Source organism: Scyliorhinus canicula, chromosome 8 (genome assembly GCF_902713615.1).
Source record: "Scyliorhinus canicula chromosome 8, sScyCan1.1, whole genome shotgun sequence".
Taxonomy (NCBI): Eukaryota; Metazoa; Chordata; class Chondrichthyes; order Carcharhiniformes; family Scyliorhinidae; genus Scyliorhinus; species Scyliorhinus canicula.
Genome location: NC_052153.1, coordinates 148,660,810 through 148,683,576, shown reverse-complemented (window position 1 = coordinate 148,683,576; position 22,767 = coordinate 148,660,810). Strand labels below are relative to the sequence as shown.

The 22,767-nt window shown below is 47.3% G+C and overlaps 1 protein-coding gene across 5 annotated transcripts in view; it reads left to right on the top strand.

The window, feature by feature from the left end:
* Positions 1–22,767, top strand: part of LOC119970564 (zinc finger FYVE domain-containing protein 16-like) — a 125,577-nt gene that overhangs the window by 16,940 nt on the left and 85,870 nt on the right. For all 5 annotated transcript variants that reach the window (XM_038805393.1, XM_038805395.1, XM_038805396.1 and 2 more), the window contains one exon: positions 6,020–6,119. In XM_038805393.1, coding sequence (XP_038661321.1) covers positions 6,020–6,119 — 100 coding nt within the window. The remainder of the gene's footprint in view (positions 1–6,019; positions 6,120–22,767) is intronic.

Here is a 22,767-nt window from a genome sequence, read left to right as displayed (position 1 = left end):
TTAGCTAAAAGGTTGGGTTGGGGAAACTAGGTTGTTCTCCTTCGAGCAAAGGAGATTGAGGCATATTTGGCAGAGGTATAACATAATGGCATGATTAGAAAATGCAGAGAGAGAAAAGATGTCCCCTTTCGCTGTTCTCTGGGAGGTCTGTGAGGAAAAAATAGTTTCTGCTGTGAATGGCAAAATAGTTTATGCTGTGAATGCAGTAAAAGCAGTGCAATAAACATGCAGGACAATGCCTGACTGGATTGCTGTTGAGCCAGCATGGACTTGATGGGCTGAATGGCCTCTGTGGGGTGATAGTACAATAATTGAAATGCTCCTTTGTAGCCTTTGTTCCTTCTGTATTCCATTCTCCACAACTTTCTTTCCATTTCCAGCTTTGCTTCACCCCCTTCATAACTACGCTTAGGCTCCCATCTCTTTGTCAGTTGACCGTTTAAACACTCCCAAAACAACACTACTAAACCTCCATATCAGAATATTGGCCCCAACACTGTTGAGGTGCAATATGAGTGGTTTACTCAGACTGCTTCCAAAACCAGCCCCAATACTCCAGGAATCTTAAGCTCCATCTTCTCCACCATGTCTCCAGCCACACATTCAGCTACACTATCTGACTATTTCTGTCATCGCTATGTATGGCAATGGCAGTAATCTGGCGATGTTTACTTTTGCGGTCCTGCCTTTTAGTTTCTTTCCTAGCTTCCTGAAATATTCCGACAGGGGCTCATCCCACGTTCTGACTTTGGTACCAAAATGGACCATGATCTCTGCCTGTTCACCGTCCTCCCTGAGCTTCAACTACTCAAGTGACATCCATGATTCTGGCACCAGCCAAGCAAAGTAGCATCCTAGAGTCAAGTCTGAGGCTGCATATACATCTGTCGGTTTTCCCCCAACTATTGACTCCCCATATCCAGCAGTTATATAGAGGTTTGCGAGATCTCATTTAGAGTATTACACACTGTGTTTGGTCCCCTAATCGTTCTTTTTAATAAATTTAGAGTACCCAATTTTTTTTTTCCCAAATAAGGGACCATTTCGCTTGGCCAATTCATCTACCCTGTGTATCTTTTGGGTTGTGTGGGCAAGACCCGTGCAGATATGGGGAGAACGTGCAAACTCCACATGGGCAGTGGCCCGGGGCCAGGATCGAACCTGCGTCCTCGGTGTCATGAAGCAGCAGTGCTAACCCACTGTGCCACTGTGCTGCCCATTTGGTCCTCTAATCTAAGGAAGTATATTCTTACCATAGATAGTGCAACAGAGGTTCACCAGATTATCCCTGGATTGTTTTATGGGGAGAGATTGAGGAAGCTAGGTCTGTATTGTCTCAAGCTTCAAAGAATGAGGGGTGACTTTGTTAAATTGTACAAAGTTCTTCCAGGAGGCATCCCAGGCTGAATGCAGATCTGATATTTCCCTTGGCTGGTGTGTCTAAAATCTGGGGACATAATCTCAGGATAAGAAACAGGCCATTTAAAACAGGAGATGAGGAATTTATTCACTCAGAGGTGGTAACTCTTTAGAATTCTCAAGCAAAGTGTGAAAGCTAAATCATTGAGCATGTTTAAGACAGAAGTTGATAGATTTCTGGATAAAAATTACATCAAGGGAAATGGAGACAGTGTGGGAAAGTGGCATTGAGATAGATAACCAGCTATGATCTAAGTTAATTAATGGGCTGTATGGCCTACTCCTGTTATCAAAATCCTGACTTACCTCATCACTTTGCTTCTGTAGAGTTGAACCCCCATGATGGATTGCATATAGATTGGGTGAGTCAAATCAATCATAGTACAATTGAGGAGAAACTTCTGGAGTGTATACGGGATGGTTTTCTGCAGGAGTACGTTGAGGAGCCAAGAAGGAAACAGGCCATCTTGGACTGGGTGTTGTGCAGTGAGAAAAGATTAGGTGGCAATTGAGTTGTGAGAGAACCCTTGGAGATGAATGACCAAAATAAGATAGAATTCTTTATCAAGCTGGATAGTTGATTCTGAGATCAACGTCCTGAATCTCAATAAAGGTAACAATGATGGTATGAGGCATGAGTTGGCTATGACGGACTGGGAATCATTACTGAAAGGAAGTACTGTGGACAGGTAATGGCAGGCATCAAGGAACAAATAGATGAACTCCAAAAGTTGTTTATTCTATTTGGCGAATGAGTAGAAAGGGAACTGTGGCCAACTCATGGCTTACAAAGGAAATTAGAGATAGTATTAGATTCAAAAGAAGACCCATATAAATGAGCAAGAAAAAAACATTAGACCTGAGGATTGGGAACAGTTTCAGCAAAGGTAGACCAAGGAATTGATTATGAAAGGGAATATACAACATGAAAGTAAGCTAGCGGTGGACATAAAAACTGACAAATTTCTTTAAAAAAAAGAATAATCATAAATGGGGGAATTCACAACTGGGAACAAAGAAATGGCTGGCAAACTAAAATTGGTACTTTGCTTGTGTCTTCACAAAGGAGGACATGAATAATGTACCAGATATTCTGAGAAATACAAGTTTCAATGAGGAGCTGAAGGAAATTAGGATAAGTAAAGAAATAGTTTTGGGGAAATTAATGGGATTGAAGACGGGTAAATCTCCAGGGCCTGATAATCTTCACTCCAGAGTACTTGAGGAATCAACCTCAGAAATAGTAAATCCATTGGCAGTCGTTTTCCAAAATTCTTTGGATTCTGGAATGGTTCCTATAGATTGGAGAGTAGCTAATATTAACTTGCTATTCAAAAAGTGAGGTTGAGAGGAAACCAGGAACTACAGACCAGTGAGCCTACCGTTTGTAGTAGGGAAGCTGCTAGAATCCATTGGGGTGGCACGGTAGCACAGTGGTTGGCACTGTTTCTTCACAGCGGCAGGGTCCCAGGTTCGATTCTGGCTTGGGTCATTGTCTGTGCGGAGTCTGCACGTTCTCCCGTGTCTGCCTGGGTTTTCTCCAAGTGTTCGGTTTCCTCCCACAAGTCCTGAAAGACATGCTCGTTAGGTGAGTTGGACATTCTGAATTCTCCCTCCGTGTACCCAAACAGGCGCCGGAGTGTGGCGACCAGGGGTTTTTCACAGTAACTTAATTGCAACGTTAATGTAAGCCTACTTGTGACAATAATAAAGATTATTATTATTTCATGGATTTCATAGCACAGCATTTGGAAAGCAGTGGTATTATCAGACAAAGTCAGCATGGATTTATGAAGGGGAAATCATGACGAATCTACTCGAATTTTTTGAAGAAGTAATTAGTAAGTTGACTAGGGAGAACCAGTGGATGTGGTTTATTTAGACTTTCGGAAGGCTTTTGATAATGTCTCGCACACATTACTAAGTAAAGTTAAAGTGCTTGGAATCATGGTTAGTGTCTTGAGATGGATAGAAAGCTGGTTAACAGACAAAGCAAAGAGTTGGAATAAATGAGTCGTGATATGATTGTCAGTCTGTGACTAGTGGGGTACTAGGAATGTGTGCTAGGACCCCAACTGTTCACATTATATATTAATGATTTGGACGAGGGAACTAAATACATTATCTCCAAATTTGCAGATAGTACAAAGTTGGGTGGGGAGAGTGAGCTATGAGGAGGATGCAGAGATGCTTCAGTGTGATTTGGACTGGCTGAGTGAGTGGGCATATGCATGGCAGATGCAGTATGATGTGGATAAATGTGAGGTTATCCACTTTGGTAGCAGAAAGAGGAAGGCAGATTATTATTTGAATGCATGTAAATTGAGAGAAGTGCATACTCAGCGAGACCTTGGCACCCTCATGCATCACTCGCTGAAAGTAAGCGTGCAGGTAAATGTACAGCAGGCAGTAAAGAAGGCAAATGGTATGTTGGCCTTCATAGTGAAAGGATTTGAGTATAGGAATAGAAATGTTTTACTGCAATTGTATCGGGCATTGGTGAGGACACACCTGGTGTACTGTGCACGGTTTTTGTGTCCTTTTCTGAGGAAGGATGTTCTTGCTGTGGAGGGAGTGCAGCAAAGGTTTATCAGGCTGATTACTGGGATGATGGCGGGATTGTCATGAGGAGAGACTACATCAGTTGGGATTATATTCATTGGAGTTTAGAAGAGTGAGGAGGGATCTCATAACTTAGAAAATTCTAACAGGATTAGACAGAGTAGATTCAGAAAGAATGTTCCCGATGGTGGGGCAGTGCAGACCTTGGGGGTCATAATTTGAAAATAAGGGATCCACCTTTTAGAACTGAGGTGAGGAGAAATTTCTTCACCCAGAGAGTGGTGAATCTGTGGAATTGATCAGTCCCACTAGAAAGTAGTTGAGGCCAAAATGTTGTGTAATTTCAAGAAGGAATTAGATATAGTTCTTGGTGCTAAAGGGATCAAGGGATATGGGTGGAAGGTGGGATCAGGGTATTGAACTTGATGATCAGCCATGATCATAATGAATGGCAGAGCAGGTTCAAAGGGCCGAATGGCACCTACCTGCTTCTATTTTCTATGTATGATGCTATGGACTTGTCTCTAGCTGCACACCTCAGAAGAACAATTACCTGCACCAATATTCAAATCTGAAATCTGGTCTGGTCCTCTTTGCTTATCTGGCAGTCATCTCATCTCTACCTGCGAAGACTCAAACTACAGAGTGACCATCTCCTGGAATGTTCTATCCACTTGGCTCTCCACATCATTATAATGTAGTGACTGGAAGCTCAAGATGCTCTAGCTGACGATAGTTGCTCCACATGTGGTTATCCATGATGAGAAGCATTCTGGAGTTTTCACTTTAAAAGACATTTAAATAATTCAAGGGATGTGGGCTTTGCTGGCTCAGCCAGCATTTATTGCCCTTGAGAAGCTGCCTTGTTGAACCACTGCAGTTCATGTGGTGTTGGCACACCTGCAGTGCTTTTCAGGAGTGTTTTGACCCTGCAGGAGTGAAGGAACAACAGTATATTTTCAAGTCAGGATGGTGTGTGGATGTGAATCTGGTGGGACAGATGCCCTGTCATGCCTCTTCATTAGGCTACTAAGATACAAAAAATCTGTAGTTAAAAACAATGGGCTGGAAATATCCACCGGTTTCAGTAGCATTTGTGGAGAGAGAAACAGAATTCATGTTTCGATCAATTGACTTTTCAGAACTGTGTTTCTTAGTTTAACCCTCTGCTTTAACTTCGGAGAAAGAAACAACCCCAATGCAAAAAAAAAATCACTGTTGAGCTGTCGTGTCACTTACTTGATTTTTTTTTGTTGAATATATACTGCTGCATTCACACAGATCTGCATACAGTCTTGGGCCTTCTCTCCTGCTAGGTCTGCTTATGCTATCACTATGTGGGTCCATGTTTTGTGAAATCACTTTCGCTATTTCTATTTTTCACAACCAGTGATCGATTGTGAAGCTGCAAAAGTTTTTATTGCAGTACATTTTGTTGTGGTCTTAAGTCCACTTTCCTGTCTTCCATCCAGAACACTTGACTCCCTTGCGTTTCAAAAATCTATCTAACTCGGTTTTGATTGAATTCAATGACATAACCATTGCTTTCTGAGGAAGAGAATTCCACAGACGGCCCTCTGAGAGGAGTGGTTCCTCTTTATCTCTTACTGTGCACATGTATGTACTATGTAGATAATAAATATAACTCTATAAATATTTCCCCAGAGCTTCTGATCTTGCTAGGGTTTGGGGTGGAAACTTCGTACCCTGGAGGTACCCCAGAAGAATCACTGGGGGGGCCACCTAGAATCCCAAGGATACTAGTAGGAGCAAGAGTAGACCACAGGGCTGATCTTAGCAAATGGTGAAGCAGGTCCTCGGGGCCAAATGACCTTCTCTGTAGCCGAATGTTCTTATCTTCACACTTTTCCTTTCATGCACTTTCTGTCATAACTTGGAAGTTGAATATTGACTTTGAATGTAATTGTGGAGTGCACCATACTTGCTAATTTGTCTTAAAAATGCCAAACGTGTGTGATTCTTTATTTTTACTGTGCTATTTGTTTTAATAATGGCACTGATACAGTCACTTTTTTAGGTTTTCTGTGCTGCCTGTTGTAATCAAAAGTGTAAGCTGCAGTATTTGGAAAACAAGGAAGCTCGAGTTTGTGTTGTCTGCTATAGCAGCATACAGAAAGGTAAGCGATTTAAATAGCTCTAAACTTGGCCTTGTCCTATTGTCTTTCCACAATGTTAAACGCTATCCATTAGTTAGAAGAATGCTTTTATTTTATTGGAATGGTTCCTTCATTCTACAGTGAAAATCACTTGAGAGGGCAAAAAAACAATTTCAAATCCTCCTTCCCCATCCCAACCATGGTTTTGATTAAAGATAAACTTGTGGAAACCGCATCAGGAGATTTTTGAAAAAATAATCACAATTTAACAAGCTGGTTCCCTGTCTTGGTTCTTGATTTGAATGGTATCCTTGTTTCTGCATTAATCACAAGCTTGGTATTGGAAGGATGTTCAGGATGATGGATATTTGACTTGTAATGTGTGTGTATATTTTCTTCTTGCAGCTCAACTCCCCAAGGGTGACATGGCTCAGTAGTTTTTGGGTTTGTTTTTCTTCGATTGGCTTCTGAGACTGGGTGCCTTGTTTCCTCTGAAACTTGGAGCCACCACTTGGTGCAAAGAGATGAAATGAACCATAAAAAAGTTACTGTACAAAAAGAGGCCACTCAGCCCATGGTGTTTTTGCCGACTGAAAAAAATAAAGATGCCACTCATTTTAACCCCACTGTATGTGCAAAAATGTTAGCATGCTACCATTTTTAAAACTCTATTTATTAGACTTTTACAGTTTAGAAACAGACGCAACAAAGTTAGAAAATAATACCATACATAAGGAGTGCAGGGAAAATAGGCTCAACATACATGGGCATAAAATGGAGCAGGAGAACAACATCACAACTGGCTAGGTACAATCATTGGGTGAAATTGAATATTACCAGAAATCAAGGGAAAAACAAGATAAAGTCATAAAAACTGACATGCAGGACAGTGCATACCCTCCCACACTGGACCACTCATGTTCAGATTGGGTACACACCAACACAAGCCCCTCTTGGCTTCAGCAGCACCACGGGCATCATCCACCCAGCCCAGCAGTCTCTTTCGGATATTTAACCCAACTGCATCCATGCAAAAGCCAAGAATGGATACATCATATCCAAAACTGCAAAAAGCCAAAGAGAATACACGGAAACCCCAGCTCCAAGGACCCACTTCTCAACATGGCCAGGATTGAGCTGCACAACCAAATAGCTTGGGCAAAAACAAAGTGAGACACGGAGCGGAACCTCTGAAGCATCCCAGGAGAGAATAAGCAGAAAGAGAAAGCAAGAGCCACCAGTGCTATTCATACGGATAACCGAGAAACAGCATCCAACCCAAACCCCACATTTCTCAGGCAATTGCCCGACCCATGCCAACGAGAAGAAGAGCCAGGCACTCAGTCAACAAGGAAGTGCCTCACCCACCCTGGGGGAAAAGCAGGATATCTCTTCAGTGCAGCGCTCCGCCCAACCAAGTCCCCACACACCCGGGGGGGTTGAGCGCAGACCCCTGGGCAACACAGGATACTGACCACAGGGCCAAGCCTGGCCTAGCCCAACCCAGCACTGCACTTAAAACCCCCTTATATTGGATGTCCCCAGGACCTCTCCACAACCCGTAGGGCAACACAGTAGCATTGTGGATAGCGCAAGCCCAGCCCAGCCCTTTCCACATCCCCCTCCACATCCACATCCCCCAAGAGCACCGTCTCCTCCCCCAGTCAACCAGGACGAGCACCATGCACACCCAGCTGAGAGAAGAAATAAGAGAACCTGGGAAGGGGACACCCCAACCAGCTTGCGGACCCAGGTAATTTGGACATTGTGAATTCTCTCTCGGTGAACCCAAAAAGGTGCCGGAATGTGGCGACTAGGGGCTTTTCACAGTAACTTCATTGCGGTGTTAATTTAAGCATACTTGTGACAATAAAGATTATTAATATTGTTATTAGTTTCGAAACAGAGAGAGACCCATGTAAGGAGGAGATACAAACTCTACCCGAAGGAAGAAACAGATAGAGCCCAGTCCTCCCTAGGATAACAAAATGCCTGCCTAGGCTGATGAAGGATATAAGCACAGATTCTTAAAAGAACCCCAAACTGCTGAGCTCTAATTGGGGGTCTGTTGTCGATCAGCGAGTTTGAACAAACACTACCAATCCCAACCTTCCACCCCTTCCGACTCCACTCATCTTCTCAGTTAATGTCACTGGGGTGAAAACAACACCGTCCTCCCTCAACCACAGGGATTATAAGACACTAAAGCATTTTTAGGATTAAAACTATGCACAAATCCATGTATGACTAAACATAAACTTGCTCAATCAGCATAATTAAAGGTACAGGCCACCGCATCCACAATGCACCCTCTTCTGACAACATCAAGCAAACAACAGCATGACCAATGTCCAGGATAACAATTGAATTGCTGGGCAGTCCTCTGGAAAAGGCATCTTCCCAGATGTGCAAAGAAAGGATAATGAAGGATCAACGAGCATACTTCAGGAATTTTCAAGGATTCCAGTGATCTAAGCACATGACACCATTACATGCACCATACCGTCGCACCAATACCTAGGCTGTCCACAGCCTAGGCCTCGGCCAGGAGGGGATGATTCACCTCCAACGTCTCATGATGCGCATCAGGAATAGGACAACACAGGACCAGCGATCAGTAGGCCAAACCTCTTGTGCTCACCAGCGTATTAACATTTTATAGAATAACTTGGCTATCATACCTTGTGCTTATGGTTGATCTTGTGTCCTTTGTGAAGTATAAATTATATTGGAGTGATGTCCCTGATTTGAGTTAATTAAGACAGTATGTAATTAAACCATACTAACCTGTCCAAGTTCAATTCCTGGTTTGCGCTGTGAGTTAATCTCAGAGTAACAGTTCGGTACCTTTATGATAACATACTTGGTTCTTGGTCCTGATTGCTTGTTAAAATGGCAGTATTAACGTCAGGAGATCAGGAATAACCAAATAATTATTTTTAATCAAATAGGGTGTTATAACATAGAACAAATAGTGCAGAAGGAGGCCATTCGGCCCATCAAGTCTGCACCGACCCACTTAAGCCCTCACTTCCACCCTATCCCTGTAACTCAATAACCTATCCCTGTAACCCAATAACCCCACCTAATCTTCTTGGTCACCAAGGCCAATTTATCATGGCCAATCCACCTAACCTGCACGTCTTTGGGCTGTGGGAGGAAACCGGAGCACCTGGAGGAAACCCATGCAGACATGGGGAGAACGTGCAGACTCCAGCAGGGAATCGAACCTGGGACCCTGGTGCTGTGAAGCTACAGTGCTATCCACTTGTGCTGCCCAAATAACAATATAATAATCTTTATTGTCACAAGTAGGCTTACATTAACACTGCAGTAAAGTTACTGGGAAAATCCCACAGTCGTCCCATTCTGGTGCCTGTTTGGGTATACTGAGTAACATTAACTTAATGAGGCTTATTTCATGAAGAATCGTGAATTGAGCAATGTAGTAGTAGTGATAGATACCTGACAATTGATCTGCTCAAAGTAATGCATTAGGAAGGGAGCAAAGGGGAGCCAATTGACAAAGAAAGCTAGTGTTTTAGCAAGATATGTTCTGAGCTGTTCAATAACTATCAATAGAACTGGCACAGCACCAATTTGACTGATTACAATTTAAAAGAAAGACATTACTTGATAGGGCGGCAAAGATATTGGACATGATTCTCGATTGGCCGTGCCGGAATCGGGAAACACAATTGCTTGGAGAATTTGGCATCAGCCGAAAATAGAGGCTACACCGGGCACCAAACGTAATGTCATGCTCCGGTCCTTCCACAGCGGCGTGAATGAATTCTACACCGCACGCTGACGTGGGCATGCAAATTGTACAGTAAAAGCTGTTGGCATATCATTAACGGGCCCAACCTGGCATTTTCAGGGCCTACCGCGATGCTCCGCCTCTGCCAGGAGGAATTATGGACTGTGAGGATCACTTTTGATATTTCAAATTGGGAAACCGGTACCATGGCTGCTGAGGGTACCGGATGGGGTAGAAAAATGTCCAATGTGGCTATAGTGCTGGTGGGCATCTGCCAGGGCTTGGAGGAAGGGGGGTGGGTAGGAGTACCGGGGTGTGGCTAGGAGGTGGGCTGTGTGGTTGGGATGTACGGGCATGGACCTCCATTGCCGTAGCCTGCAAGGTAGCCAAGCGGCTGCGTATGCTGCTGACTGCCCACTGGGAACTTAGCACCATGGGTCGTAATGGTGCCACCCCCGAGGTACCCTCTTGCCCCAGCCAACCCATCAACGGGGTGGCCGTGCCCCAGCGCAACTAGTGCCATCATCTTGGCAGAGTTGAAGATCGGCATGCATTGGAATTGCGCGGGTTCTGCGTGGCGCCAGTGCTAGCCCATTAACGAGACCTGAATCGCTCCGGGACTGGCGCCTCTTTCGTCCATGTAGAACACTTGCGATTCTGTCCTGGTGTGTCTCAAAGAGAGAATTTTCCCCATGTGTTTAGTCTCTCAAATGGAGTATTCGTCATGTCTGTTTGGGTTTGTGACAAAGTTAGTGTAAAAGTAGAAAATGCGGGAAGAACTCAGCAGGTCTGGACAGAGAGTGTTTTGTTTTATAAATTTAGAGTACCCAATTCATTTTTTCCAATTAAGGGGCAATTTAGCGTGGCCATTCAACCTACGCTGCACGTCTTTGGGTTGTGGGGGGCGAAACCTACGCAAACACGGGGAGAATGTGCAAACTCCACATGGACAGTGACCCAGAGCCGGGATCAAACCTGGGACCTAGGCGCTGTGAGGCAGCAATGCTACCACTGCGCCACCGTGCTGCCCTGACAGAGAACGTTTTAAAAAATAAATTTAGAGTCATGGCACCGAGGTCCCAGGTTTGATCCCGGCTCTGGGTCACTGTCCGTGTGGAGTTTGCACATTTTCCCCGTGTTTGCGTGCGTTTCACCCCCATAACCCAAAGATGTGCAGGCTAGGTGGATTGGCAACGCTAAATTGTCCCTGAATTGGAAAAAATGAATTGGGTACACTAAATTTATAAGAAGAAAATAATAATAAATAAATAAATTTAGAGTATCCAATTATTTTTTCCAATTAAGGGACACTTTAGTGAGGCCAATTCACCTACCATGTCATGCTTTTGAGTTGTGGGGGTGAGACCCACACAGACAAGGGGAGAATGTGCAAACTCCACACGGCAGTGACCTGGGGCAGGAATCGAACCTGGGTCCTCGGTGCTGTGAGGCAGCAGTGCTGACCACTGTGCCACCCCTTGGACAGAGAAAGTTAACGTTTCAAGACTGATATGTTTAATGTTTTTTGCATTGTGTCTAATATATTTAAATCTGTAACCAGCAAAGAAGACTACCTCTATTATTAATTTTCTTTGTGGAGTAAATGGTCAACTTGAACTTTAATGGGATACACAAACAAGGTATGATTGAGATGTGAAATCAGTGACTGTGTAAAAGTGGTTTTGTGATTTTTTTTCTACTTTTCATTTATTGTTAATTACTCTTGAATAGATTGTGGGGAAATATGTTTTGGCAATATATATTTTGGCCTATTTATGGGGAGGGAATAGGAAGTTGAAAATTCCCACCTAATTGCTGTGCATTTACCAGAAAGAATATGTGGACACTGGAGGATAATGGCTCCATACAAGTATACTAGCCAACAGTGCTAAATATGCTATAAGGATTCGGGACCACCTTCACCTTGAGCACCTCCGACATAACATCAACAAACCCCTGCCAGAATCCCCCATGCTTCGGACAAGCCCAAAAGATGTGGACATGATTCGCGGGTCCACCTGCACATCGCACACACCCTGTCTTCCACCCCTTCAAAGAACCTGATCATCTCGGCCTCTATCATATGTGCCCTGCGACACAGGGACTGCGGCGCTGAGAACCTGGGTTCGAATCCTGGCCCTGGGTCACTGTCAGTGTGGAGTTTGCACATTCTCCTCTGCGTCACCCCCACAACAAGCAGATTAGGTGGATTGACCACGCTAAATTGCCTCAAAAAATTGGAAAAAATTAATTGGGTACTCTAAATTTATATTTAAATAAAAAGTGCCCTGTGAACCACCTTAAAACCGGAGAAGGGTAACCCGAGCGCACAACGACTATGTATTCACCCTCATCAGGGCCTCCTCCCACAGCCCAGCCTCCAACTCCCTACCCAATTCCTCCTCCCACTTGTGCTTCACTACCCATATCTGTGCTCCCTCCCAATACATCAGCTCCTTGTAAATTTCTGAGACCTACCCCTCCCCTACCCCTATGCTTGACACCACCTTGCCCTGTAGCCCCTGGGTGAGGAAGGGACGGTACCTGCGTCTGGAGAAAGTCCCTCATCTGCAAATGGAACCCATTCCCGATGGGCAGATCAAATTCCTCCTCCAACTCTCCCAAGCTCGGAAATCTGCCCTCAACAAATAGGTCCCCAAACTGCTCAATCCCCACCCGTTGCCACCTCCTGAAACAGATCGGTGCCCAGACCGACGCCTCCTCCAGCCTCAGGGACTGCCGCCACTCTCTCCACACCCCAAGGCTGCCATCACCGGGCTTGTGGAGTACATGGTCGGCGAGAACAGCAAAGGTGCCGTCAACACACATCCTTGCAAGAGACTGCCTCCATCTGCTCCTACTCTGACCCCTCCCCCACTACCCACTTCCTAGCCATAGCTATATTCATAGCCCAGTAATAGTTCATGAAGTTCGGGAGAACCAGACCCCGCTCCCGCTCTAGCAGCACCTTCTTCACCTGCAGGATTTTACCCACCCGACAAGCCATGAAATCAGTGCATTCACCCTCCTAAAGAAAGCCGTGGAAATAAAAATCGGGAGGTTTTGGAACACAAACAAGAAGCTCAGGAAAACCGTAATTTTCACCGTTTCTACCCGTCCCGCCAACAAAAGCGGGAGCACATCCCACCTCCTAAAATCCCCCTTCATCTGTTCCACCAACCGAGCCAAATTTAGCCTGTGCAGTTGCTTCCTCCCCCATGCCACCTGAATACCCAGATACCAAAAGTTCCCCGCCCTCACCACTCTAAATGGAAACTCCCCCAGCCCCTCCTCTTGTCCCCTCGTTTGGATGGGAAAAACCTCGCTCTTCCCCGTATTCAATTTGTACCCCGAGTACCGGCTGCGCACACGTACACAAAATAACAATCCAAACCCCAACGCATTGAAAATGAATTAAGTACTGTTCGAAGTAGTCGAGATTGCACTGTCTTGTGTCATTTGTCTGTATATTAGTAGAAAAGCAGAGCAGCTGATGAGCACAAACAAATCTGTCTCAGATATTTATGCTGACTCTAGTTTTCACTTCTGTATATTTTTTCAAGTTTCCGATGTTTATCTTAAATTATTTTCGTCTGAAGTAAGTGTTCAAGAGCACAGTGGTGTGTTGCTGCTTGTGGTTTCTTCTGCACAGTTGTCTGGAGTTTCTGCTTTGGTGCAATTGGAGGTCCAGATGGAAATTGCCCTCCTGAGAATATTGACAACTTTTTTTTGTCTATAAGTTTCCGCTCCAACACATTTGCATTTGGTGAACATAAATCTGATGTGAACCACCACAATCAGAAAGCATGTGGAATATTGTTTGAAACAAAATTGCTTCAAAAATATCCCTTGCTCTGAGTGGTGACCTTGGTTCAATTTTAATCATACTGTTGTAAATGTGTTTATCTAAAAAATAACTATTTTCTCATCATCTACTTGCATGTAACCCGATTTTTATAAATATATTGTACAGTAGTCAGATGTTTAGTATATAAGCACATATATTAAAAGCTTTTAAACATGCCTATTAATGTCCTTTACATCTAAAAGAATATCTCAATTTCACGAATCTCTCTTGAAGAGGGGCAGCACGTCAGCACAGTGGTTAGCACTGTGGCCTCACAGCTCTAGGGTCCCAGATTCGATTTCCAGCTTGTGTCACTGTCTGTGTGGAGTCTGCATGTTCTCCCCGTGTCTGCGTGGGTTTCCTCTGGGTGCTCTGGTTTCCTCCCACAAGTCCCAAAAGACGTGCTGTTCGGTAATTTGGACATTCTGTATTCTCCCTCTGTGTACCCGAACAGGCGCCGGATTGTGGCGATTAGGGGCTTTTCACAGTAAATTCATTGCAGTGTTAATGTAAGCCTACTGTGACAATAATAAAGATTATTATTATCCAACCTCTCCTCATAGTTAATGCCCTCCATACCAGGCAATATCCTGGTAAACCTCTTCTGTACCCTCTCCAAAGCCTTCACATCCTTCTGGTAGTGTGGCGACCAGAATTGAACACTATTCCAAATGTGACCGAACTGGGCAGCGTAGCGCAGTGGTTAGCACTTCTGCTTTCCGGTGCCGAGAACCCAAGTTTGATCCTGGCCTTGAGTCACTGTCTGTGTGGGGTTTGCACATTCTCCCTGCGTTTGCGTGGGTTTCATCCCCACAACCCAAATGATGTGCAGGGTAAGTGAATTGGCTACGTTAAATTGCCCCTTAATTGGAAAAAATGAATTGGGCACTCTAAATTCATTTTTTAAAAAAGTTTGGCCTAACTAAGGTGCTATACTCAATGCCCCAGCTGATGAAGACAAGTATGCTGTATGTCTTCTTGACTACCTTCTCCACCTGCATTGCCACTTTCAGTGACCTATGGACCTGTACACCCAGATTCCTCTGCTTGTCAATACTCTTGAGGGTTCTGCCATTACTGTATATTTCTCACCTGTATTAGACCATCCAAAATGCATTACCCCACGTTTGTCTGGATTAAACTCCATCTGCCATTGCTCCGCCCAGGCCTCTAACTGATCTATATCTAGCTGTATCCTCTGACAATCCTCATCGCTATCCGCAATTCGACCAACCTTTGTGTCATCCGTAAACCTACTTATCCGACCAGTTACATTTTCCTCCAAATCATTTATAGATACCAACACACAGCAAAGAGTAATATGAAACGAAAATCACTTGTCACAAGTACGCTTCAAATGAAGTTACTGTGAAAAGCCCCTAGTCGCCACATTCCCTCCCCTGTCCTTGAGTGTACTAACCTCTTGCTCTTTATATACTTATAATAAGACGTGGCATTTTCCTGTTTGCCAATGATTTTTCGTGACCCCTTTTAACCCTCCTGACTCCTTGTTTAAGTTCCTTCCTACTTTCCTTATATTCATCACAGGCTTCATTTGTTCCCAGCCTTCTAGCCCTCACACCTATATTCCCCTTTTCTTTTGCCATTGAATGTCATGGGGCGATGGTTAGATTCTCTCTTTGCCACTGCTGACCGTAAGACCAGGAGCAGAATTAGGCCTCTCGTCCCATCGAGTCTGCTCTGCCATTCAATCATGGCTGAGATTCTCCTGCCTTCTCCCCATTTTTATGCCTTCTCCCCATAACTCCTGATCCCCTTATTAATCAAGAGCCTATCTACCTCTGTCTTAAAGACACTCAGTGATTTGGCCTCCATAGCCTTCTGCGGCAAAGAGTTCCACAGATTCACCACCCTCTGGCTGAAAAAATTCCTCCTCCTCTCTGTTTTAAAGGATTGTCCCTTTAGTCTGAGATTGTGTCCTCTGGTTCTAATTTTTCCTACAAGTGGAAACATCCTCTCCACGTCCACTCTATCCAGGCCTTGCAGCATCCTGTATGTTTCAGTAAGATCCTCCCTCATCCTTTTAAACGCTAATGAGTACAGACCCAGAGTCCTCCACTGTTCCTCATATGACAAGCTCTTCATTTCAGGGAACATTATTGTGAACCTCCTCTGGATCCTTTCCAAGGCCAGCACATTCTTCCTTAAATACGGGGCCCAAAACTGCTCACAATACTCCAAATGGGGTATGACCAGAGCCTTATATAGCCTCAGAAGTACATCCCTGATCTTGTATTCTAGCCCTCTCGACATGGATGCTAATGTTGCATTTGCCTTCCTAACTGCCGACTGAATTTGCACGTTAACCTTAAGGGAATCGTGAACAAGGACTCCCAAGTCCCTTTGTGCTTCTGATTTCCTAAGCATCTCCCCATTTAGAAAATAGTCTATGCCTCCATTTCTCCTTCCAAAGTGCATAACCTCACACTTGTCCATATTGTATTCCATCTGCCACTTCTTTGCCCACTCTCCGAGCCCATCCAAGTCCTTCTGCAGCCCGCCTGCTTCATCAATACTACCTGTCCCTCTCTAGATCTTTGTATCATCTGCAAACTTAGCAACAGTGCCTTGTTCCTTCTTCCAGATCATTAATGTATATTGTGAAAAGTTGTGGTCACAGCACCGACCCCTGAGGCGCACCAATAGTCACTGGCTGCCATCCTGAAAAAGACCCCTTTCTGCCTTCTTTCAGTCAGCCAATCCTCTATCCATGCCAGGATCTTACCCTTAACACCATGGACTCTTAACGTATTTAACAATCTCCTATGCAGCACCTTGTCAAAGGCCTTCTGGAAATCTAAATAAATCACGTCCACTGATTCTCCTTTGTCTAACTTCTTTGTCACCTCCTCAAATACTCTGACAGATTTATCAGACATGAAATGAAATGAAAATCGCTTATTGTCACGAGTAGGCTTCAATGAAATTGCTGTGAAAATCCCCTAGTCACCACATTCCGGCGCCTGTCCGGGGAGGCTGGTACGGGAATCGAACCGTGCTGCTGGCCTGCTTGGTCTGCTTTAAAAGCCAGCGATTTAGCCTGGTGAGCTAAACCAGCCCCTGACATGACATGCTAAACATGACCTCCCTTTGACAAAGCCGTGCTGACTCGGTCCTGTTTTATCATGGACTTCAAAGTACTCCACGATCTAATCTTTAATCACAGACTCTAAAATCTTACTAATGACTGAAGTCAGACTAACCGGCCTATAATTTCCCGTCTTCTGCCTCCCTCCCTTCTTAAACAGATTTCACAGATTTCTGACCATAAAATTCGGGCCATCGTGTCATCAATGATTTGATTACTTCTGCGAGAGTTGATGAAAGTTGAGTTCGTTATTGCTGCATCGTCTCTTGATATTACTCTAGTCTCAGTCCAATTAGTTGATGCGTTGGTTACTTATCATACCAGATGGACTTCCGATTGTGACCATGGAGTGTGGTCACAGACACAGCAGCTCCTGCTTAAAGGCACAGAAAATATATATATTTTTAAACCTGATACTGGGTGGAATTTTGATGAAAAGGCGTAGATGAATGTTGGAGGAGTAGTTTCCCCCAGGAGCGATTTGTCTGCTGGCTATAAGATCCGGCAGAAAACAGAGAGTTGGCTGAAAAGTTGGAGGGAATCTTTGCTTCAGCAGCCACTGCAAGCATGCAGGTGGGAGGAGAAGGACTGTCGCAAGCTGGAAGGCCCCAGATGGATGACCTGATGGTGTTTATTAAAGACTAATTCTCCTGGCAGAGGAAGGAAGTGCGTGAGGATCGCGTAAAGGCCATTGAAGGAGCTGTGGCACCCCTGAAGAGTTCTGTGGGTGGAGAGGTGCAGTGATCGCAGATTCGGGAGATCGAAGGAGTGATCTCAGACCACAACAATCATGTTGTGGCTATGGAGGTGGAGGTGGGGCTCCAAGGGGACCTGTGTAAAATGCTGTGGGCAAAGGTTGAGGAGCAGGAGAATGTCTCAAGAAGGCAGAACCTGTGAATAGTGGGCCTGCCTGAAGGAGTGCAAGGTGTGAGTGCCACGAGGTATGTCTCTTATGTCTCTTAAGACGCTGGCAGGGCTCATGGCAGAAGGGGTGCCAGATAAGGTGCCTAAAGAGGACCGAGCGCATAGGTCCCTGAGCTGGGGAGCCGCTGTGGGCGGTGATCGTGAGACTCCATGAATTTGTGGAGAAAGAGAAGATTTTGCGATGGGCCAGGGAGAAGCGTACCTGCGACTGGGAAGGGAATAGCATCCAAATTTATCAGGACATCGGAGCCGAGTTGGCAAAGCACCGGGCAGGCTTCAACAAGGCTAAGGCCTTGTACCGGTGGCAGATCAGGTTTGGGGTGCTCTACCTGGCGAAATTATAGGTGATGTTCAGAGGCTGGGAGTATTATTTTGAGACCCCAGAAGCGGGCAAAGACTTCATTAAGGAGCATAAACTGTGGGAGAACTGAGTGGACAATGCTTGGGAACTGGGGTGCTGGCACTTTGTAATGGTTGGGAGCATGTTTGAAGTAGGTGTAGGGATATGGGGATTTCTGTCTTTTTTTGGGGGGGGGGGTTTGCTGTCTAATGTTGAGATTGTAAGGGGTTGTAGGGGTGAAGAGTTTGTGGGGATGGATGTTCCCATTCCTCCCCCCTCCTGTTTTATGGGAGTGTTTGTGTTTAACATTTGTTTGTTTGCTTTTGGAGAAGACTACCTGGAGTTCAGAAGAAGTCCTTGTTTGGGTGGGGGAGGGTAAGGTCAGGGGGGAGCCTTCCTCCTTGAGTTGAGGAGTGGGGGGGGGGGGGGGGGGGAGGTCATCAAGAGGTTCCTTTGGGGACTTCCCGGTGTGCATCATGAAATGAGTGAGCACACAGAGGCAGCTCCTGCCTAAGGTTGCAGAAAAGAGCTCTTTTTTGGGCAGCACGGGTTGGAATTTCGATGAAAAGGCGTGGGTGAATGTTCAAGGAGTATTTTCCCCCAGGAATAGGATGTTTCTTGGTTATCAGACCCTCAGAAACAGTGCAAGATTTGTCTGAACAGCAACAAACAAAAGCCTCTGCAAGCATGCTAGCGGGGGAAGGGCCAGCTTATAGGTCTCAAGCTGACCTGAGGGCCTTTATGAAAGCTGAATTCTAGCAGCAGAGGGAAGAACTGTGAAAAGATCTCACCAAGGCCATTGAAGAAGCGGAGACGGACTTCCGGTAGCGGTGATGCGGAGCTAAGCCGCACGTTCAGTGGCTCCCACTATTTTCGGACTTTGGGGCTCTTTTAAGGGCTCGTAGTGGTGCTGTTTGGAATTTTCCCCGTGTGGGAACACTCCTCAGATTCTCCACCGGTGGATGGCCTGGACTAGGAGTGGAGCGGTCAGAAAACCGGCTTTGCAGTTGCGGCTAACCGCAGCTCCCGCTACTTAAGGACTTTTGGGCCGATTTGAGGGCCCCAAACGGCGCTGTCTCGACGAATCCCGGTGGGGGAAGGTGTCTAGAGGAGCATTCCCCATAATTTATGGTGCTCACCCGGAGTGGGGCAAAGGAAAAGGCTGCAGCAGCTCCACAAGAAAAGCGGGGGAAGAAGGACAAAATGGCGGCCGGCGGAACACCTGAGGACTGGTGGAAGTGGGCGCAGGAGCAGCAAGCTGCTCTTCTGCGCTGTTTTGCGGAGCTGAAGGCTGAGTTGCTGGACTCACTGAATGCGACTACCAACAAGCTGCTTGGAGCTCAGGCGGCCCAGGAGGTGTCTATCCGGGAGTTGCAGCAGCAGGCTGCTGAGCGGGAGGAGGAGGCCGTGGTCCTCGTGGGGAAAGTGGAGTTGCACGAGGCACTTCACAAAAAGTGGCAAGACCGCTTGGAGGAGCTGGACGTTCGCACGAGGCGAAATAATTTGAGGATCCTGGGCCTGGCGGAGGGGCTGGAGGGGTCGGATCTCCCGTGGTACGTGACCACGATGTTGAGCTCGTTGATGGGAGCGGGTCCTTCCATTTGCCCCTGGAGCTTGAGGGAGCTCACAGAGTGCTGGCCAGGAGGCCTAAGGCAAATGAACCCCCGCGGGCGGTGCTGGTGCGGTTCCATCGATTTAGTGACCGGGAGTGTGTGCTGCGCTGGGCCAAGAAAGAGAGGAGCAGCAAGTGGGAGAATTCGGTAGTACGAATCTACCAGGGCTGGAGTGCGGAGGTAGCAAAGCGGAGGGCCGGGTTCAACCGGACGAAGGCGGTGCTGCATGCCAAGCAGGTCAGATTTGGAATGCTGCAGCCTGCGCGTCTGTGGGTGACATATAAGGACCGGCACCACTACTTTGAGTCCCCGGAGGAGGCGTGGGCCTTTGTACAGGCGGAGAAACTGGACTCAAACTAGGATCTGGGGACACACTATGGCCGTTGCTGTTTTTGCTGTTGCTGTTCTTCAATTTTGACACGTGTTTTTTTTATGCTGCTTTTCTTTTTGCTCTGTTTCCGGGTGGGTTTGTCTGTTGGGTATGGGTCTGGGGAACGTTGGGGGTATGTGCTTTATATGTTCTCTTCTGTACGGGGCCGGGGGTTGGGGTGAAACTGGATTTTGAGGAGCTGCGTCGGAAGGGTGGGGTGTGGCAGTGTGAAAGCGCGGGCTTTCCTCTGGTTGTCCGCGCTGCGGGGCAGGGGGGGGCGGAGCTGGAGGTGGGGACGTGGCCTCTACTGGTTTTCTTTCCCGCGCTGAAGCGGTGCCAAGGAGGTGTGGCAAGAGGGGGATGACCCCATGCCGGGAGGAGATGGGTTTTGGCAGGAGCTGCCGGGTCAGCAGAAGTCAGCTGACTCACGGAAGTACCATGGAGGGTGCGTCGCGGCTAGGTGGGGTCCTAGCCTGGGGGGGTGGGGGGGGATACCGGGTTGCTGCTGGAATGGCCAGGAAGGAGCTGGCGTGGGCCGGGGTGGGGTAGAGGAGAGGCGTTATCGCCATGGGGAACGGGTCAGGCGGGGCGAGCTGGCCTGGGGCGAGCAGTCGATAAGCTATGGCTAGCCGGCGGGGGAGAGGGGCAGGTTGCTCTCTGATTCGGCTGATTACCTGGAACGTGAGGAGGCTGAATGGGCCGGTTAAGAGAACCAGGGTATTTTCTCATCTGAAGGGGCTGAAGGCGGACATGGCTATGCTCCAGGAGACCCACTTGAAGGTGGCGGACCAGGTTCGTCTGAGGAAGGGGTGGGTGGGGCAGGTTTTTCACTTGGGATTGGACGCGAAGAACCGGGGGGTGGCGATCCTGGTGGGAAGAGGGTGGCGTTCGAGGCGGCTGAGGTGGTGTCGGACAAGGAGGGCAGATATATTATGGTGAAGGGTAGGCTGCAGGGAGAGAAGGTGGTGCTGGTTAATGTATATGCCCCGAATTGGGATGATGCCGGCTTCATGAGGCGCTTGTTGGGCCGCATTCCGGACCTGGAGGCAGGGGGCCTGATCATGGGGGGAGACTTTAACACAGTGCTGGATCCCCCACTGGACCGGTCCAGTTCAAGGACGGGTAGGAGACCGGCGGCGGCCAGAGTGCTGAGGGGGTTTATGGACCAGATGGGAGGGGTGGATCCCTGGAGGTTTGGGAGGCCGAGAGCGCGGGAGTATTCCTTTTTCTCCCATGTCCATAGGGTCTATTCCCGAATAGATTTTTTCATCCTGAGCAGGGGATTGATCCCGAAGGTGCAGGATGCAGAGTATTCGGTCATAGCGATCTCAGACCATGCTCCGCACTGGGTTGATCTGGAGATGGGGGAGGCGCGGGACCAGCGCCCGCTCTGGCGCCTGGATGTGGGGCTGCTGGCTGATGAGGAGGTGTGTAGGAGGGTCCGGGGAAGTATTGAGGGGTATCTTGATACCAATGATACGGGGGAGGTCCGGGTGGGGATGGTCTGGGAGGCTCTGAAAGCAGTGATCCGGGGAGAGCTGATCTCCATCCGGGCCCGTAGGGAAAGGAGGGAGAGGAAGGAGAGGGAGAGACTGGTGGGAGAGCTCCTGGATGTGGACAGGAGATACGCGGAGGCACCGGAGGAGGGGTTGCTGGGGGAACGGCGCAGTTTGCAGGCCAAATTTGACTTGTTGACCACCAGAAAGGCGGAGACACAGTGGAGGAGGTCGCAGGGCACGGTATCTGAGTATGGGGCGAAGGCGAGCAGGATGTTGGCGCATCAGCTCCGCAGGCGAGATGCGGCTAGGGAAATTGGTGGAGTGACAGATAGGGGTGGGAATGTAGTGCAGAAGGGGACAGAAGTAAATGGGGTCTTTAGGGACTTCTACGAGGAACTGTACCGGTCAGAACCTCCGATGGGGAGAGGGGGAATGGAGAGCTTCATGAACAGGCTATGCTTCCCAAGGGTTCAAGAGGAGCTGGTAGAGGGGCTGGGGGCGCCGATAGAGTTGGAGGAGCTAGTCAGGGGGATTGGACAAATGCAGTCAGGTAAGGCGCCGGGGCCGGACGGGTTCCCGGTGGAATTTTATAAAAAGTATGCGGATCTGGTGGGCCCCCTGTTGGTGCGAGCTTTCAATGAGGCATGGGAGGGGGGGGCTTTGCCCCCGACGATGTCGCGGGCACTGATCTCTCTGATCCTAAAGCGGGATAAGGACCCCTTGCAGTGTGGATCATACAGGCCTATCTCGCTCCTCAATGTTGACGCTAAGTTGCTGCCGAAGATCCTGGCCACCAGGATAGAGGACTGTGTGCCAGGGGTGATACACGAGGATCAGACAGGATTTGTCAAGGGACGGCAGCTCAACACGAATGTGCAGAGACTGCTAAATGTTATTATGATGCCGGCAGTGGAGGGGGAGGCGGAGATAGTGGTGGCGCTGGATGCGGAGAAAGCGTTTGATAGAGTTGAGTGGGGGTACCTGTGGGAGGTGCTGGAGCGGTTCGGATTCAGGGAGGGATTCATCAAATGGGTGAGGCTGCTCTACACGGCTCCGATGGCGAGTGTAGTTACAAATGGAAGGAGATCGGAGTACTTTAGGCTCTACCGTGGGACCAGGCAGGGGTGCCCCCTGTCCCCCTTGCTCTTTGCACTGGCGATTGAACCTTTGGCTATGGCGTTGAGGGAGTCAGGGAGATGGAGGGGTT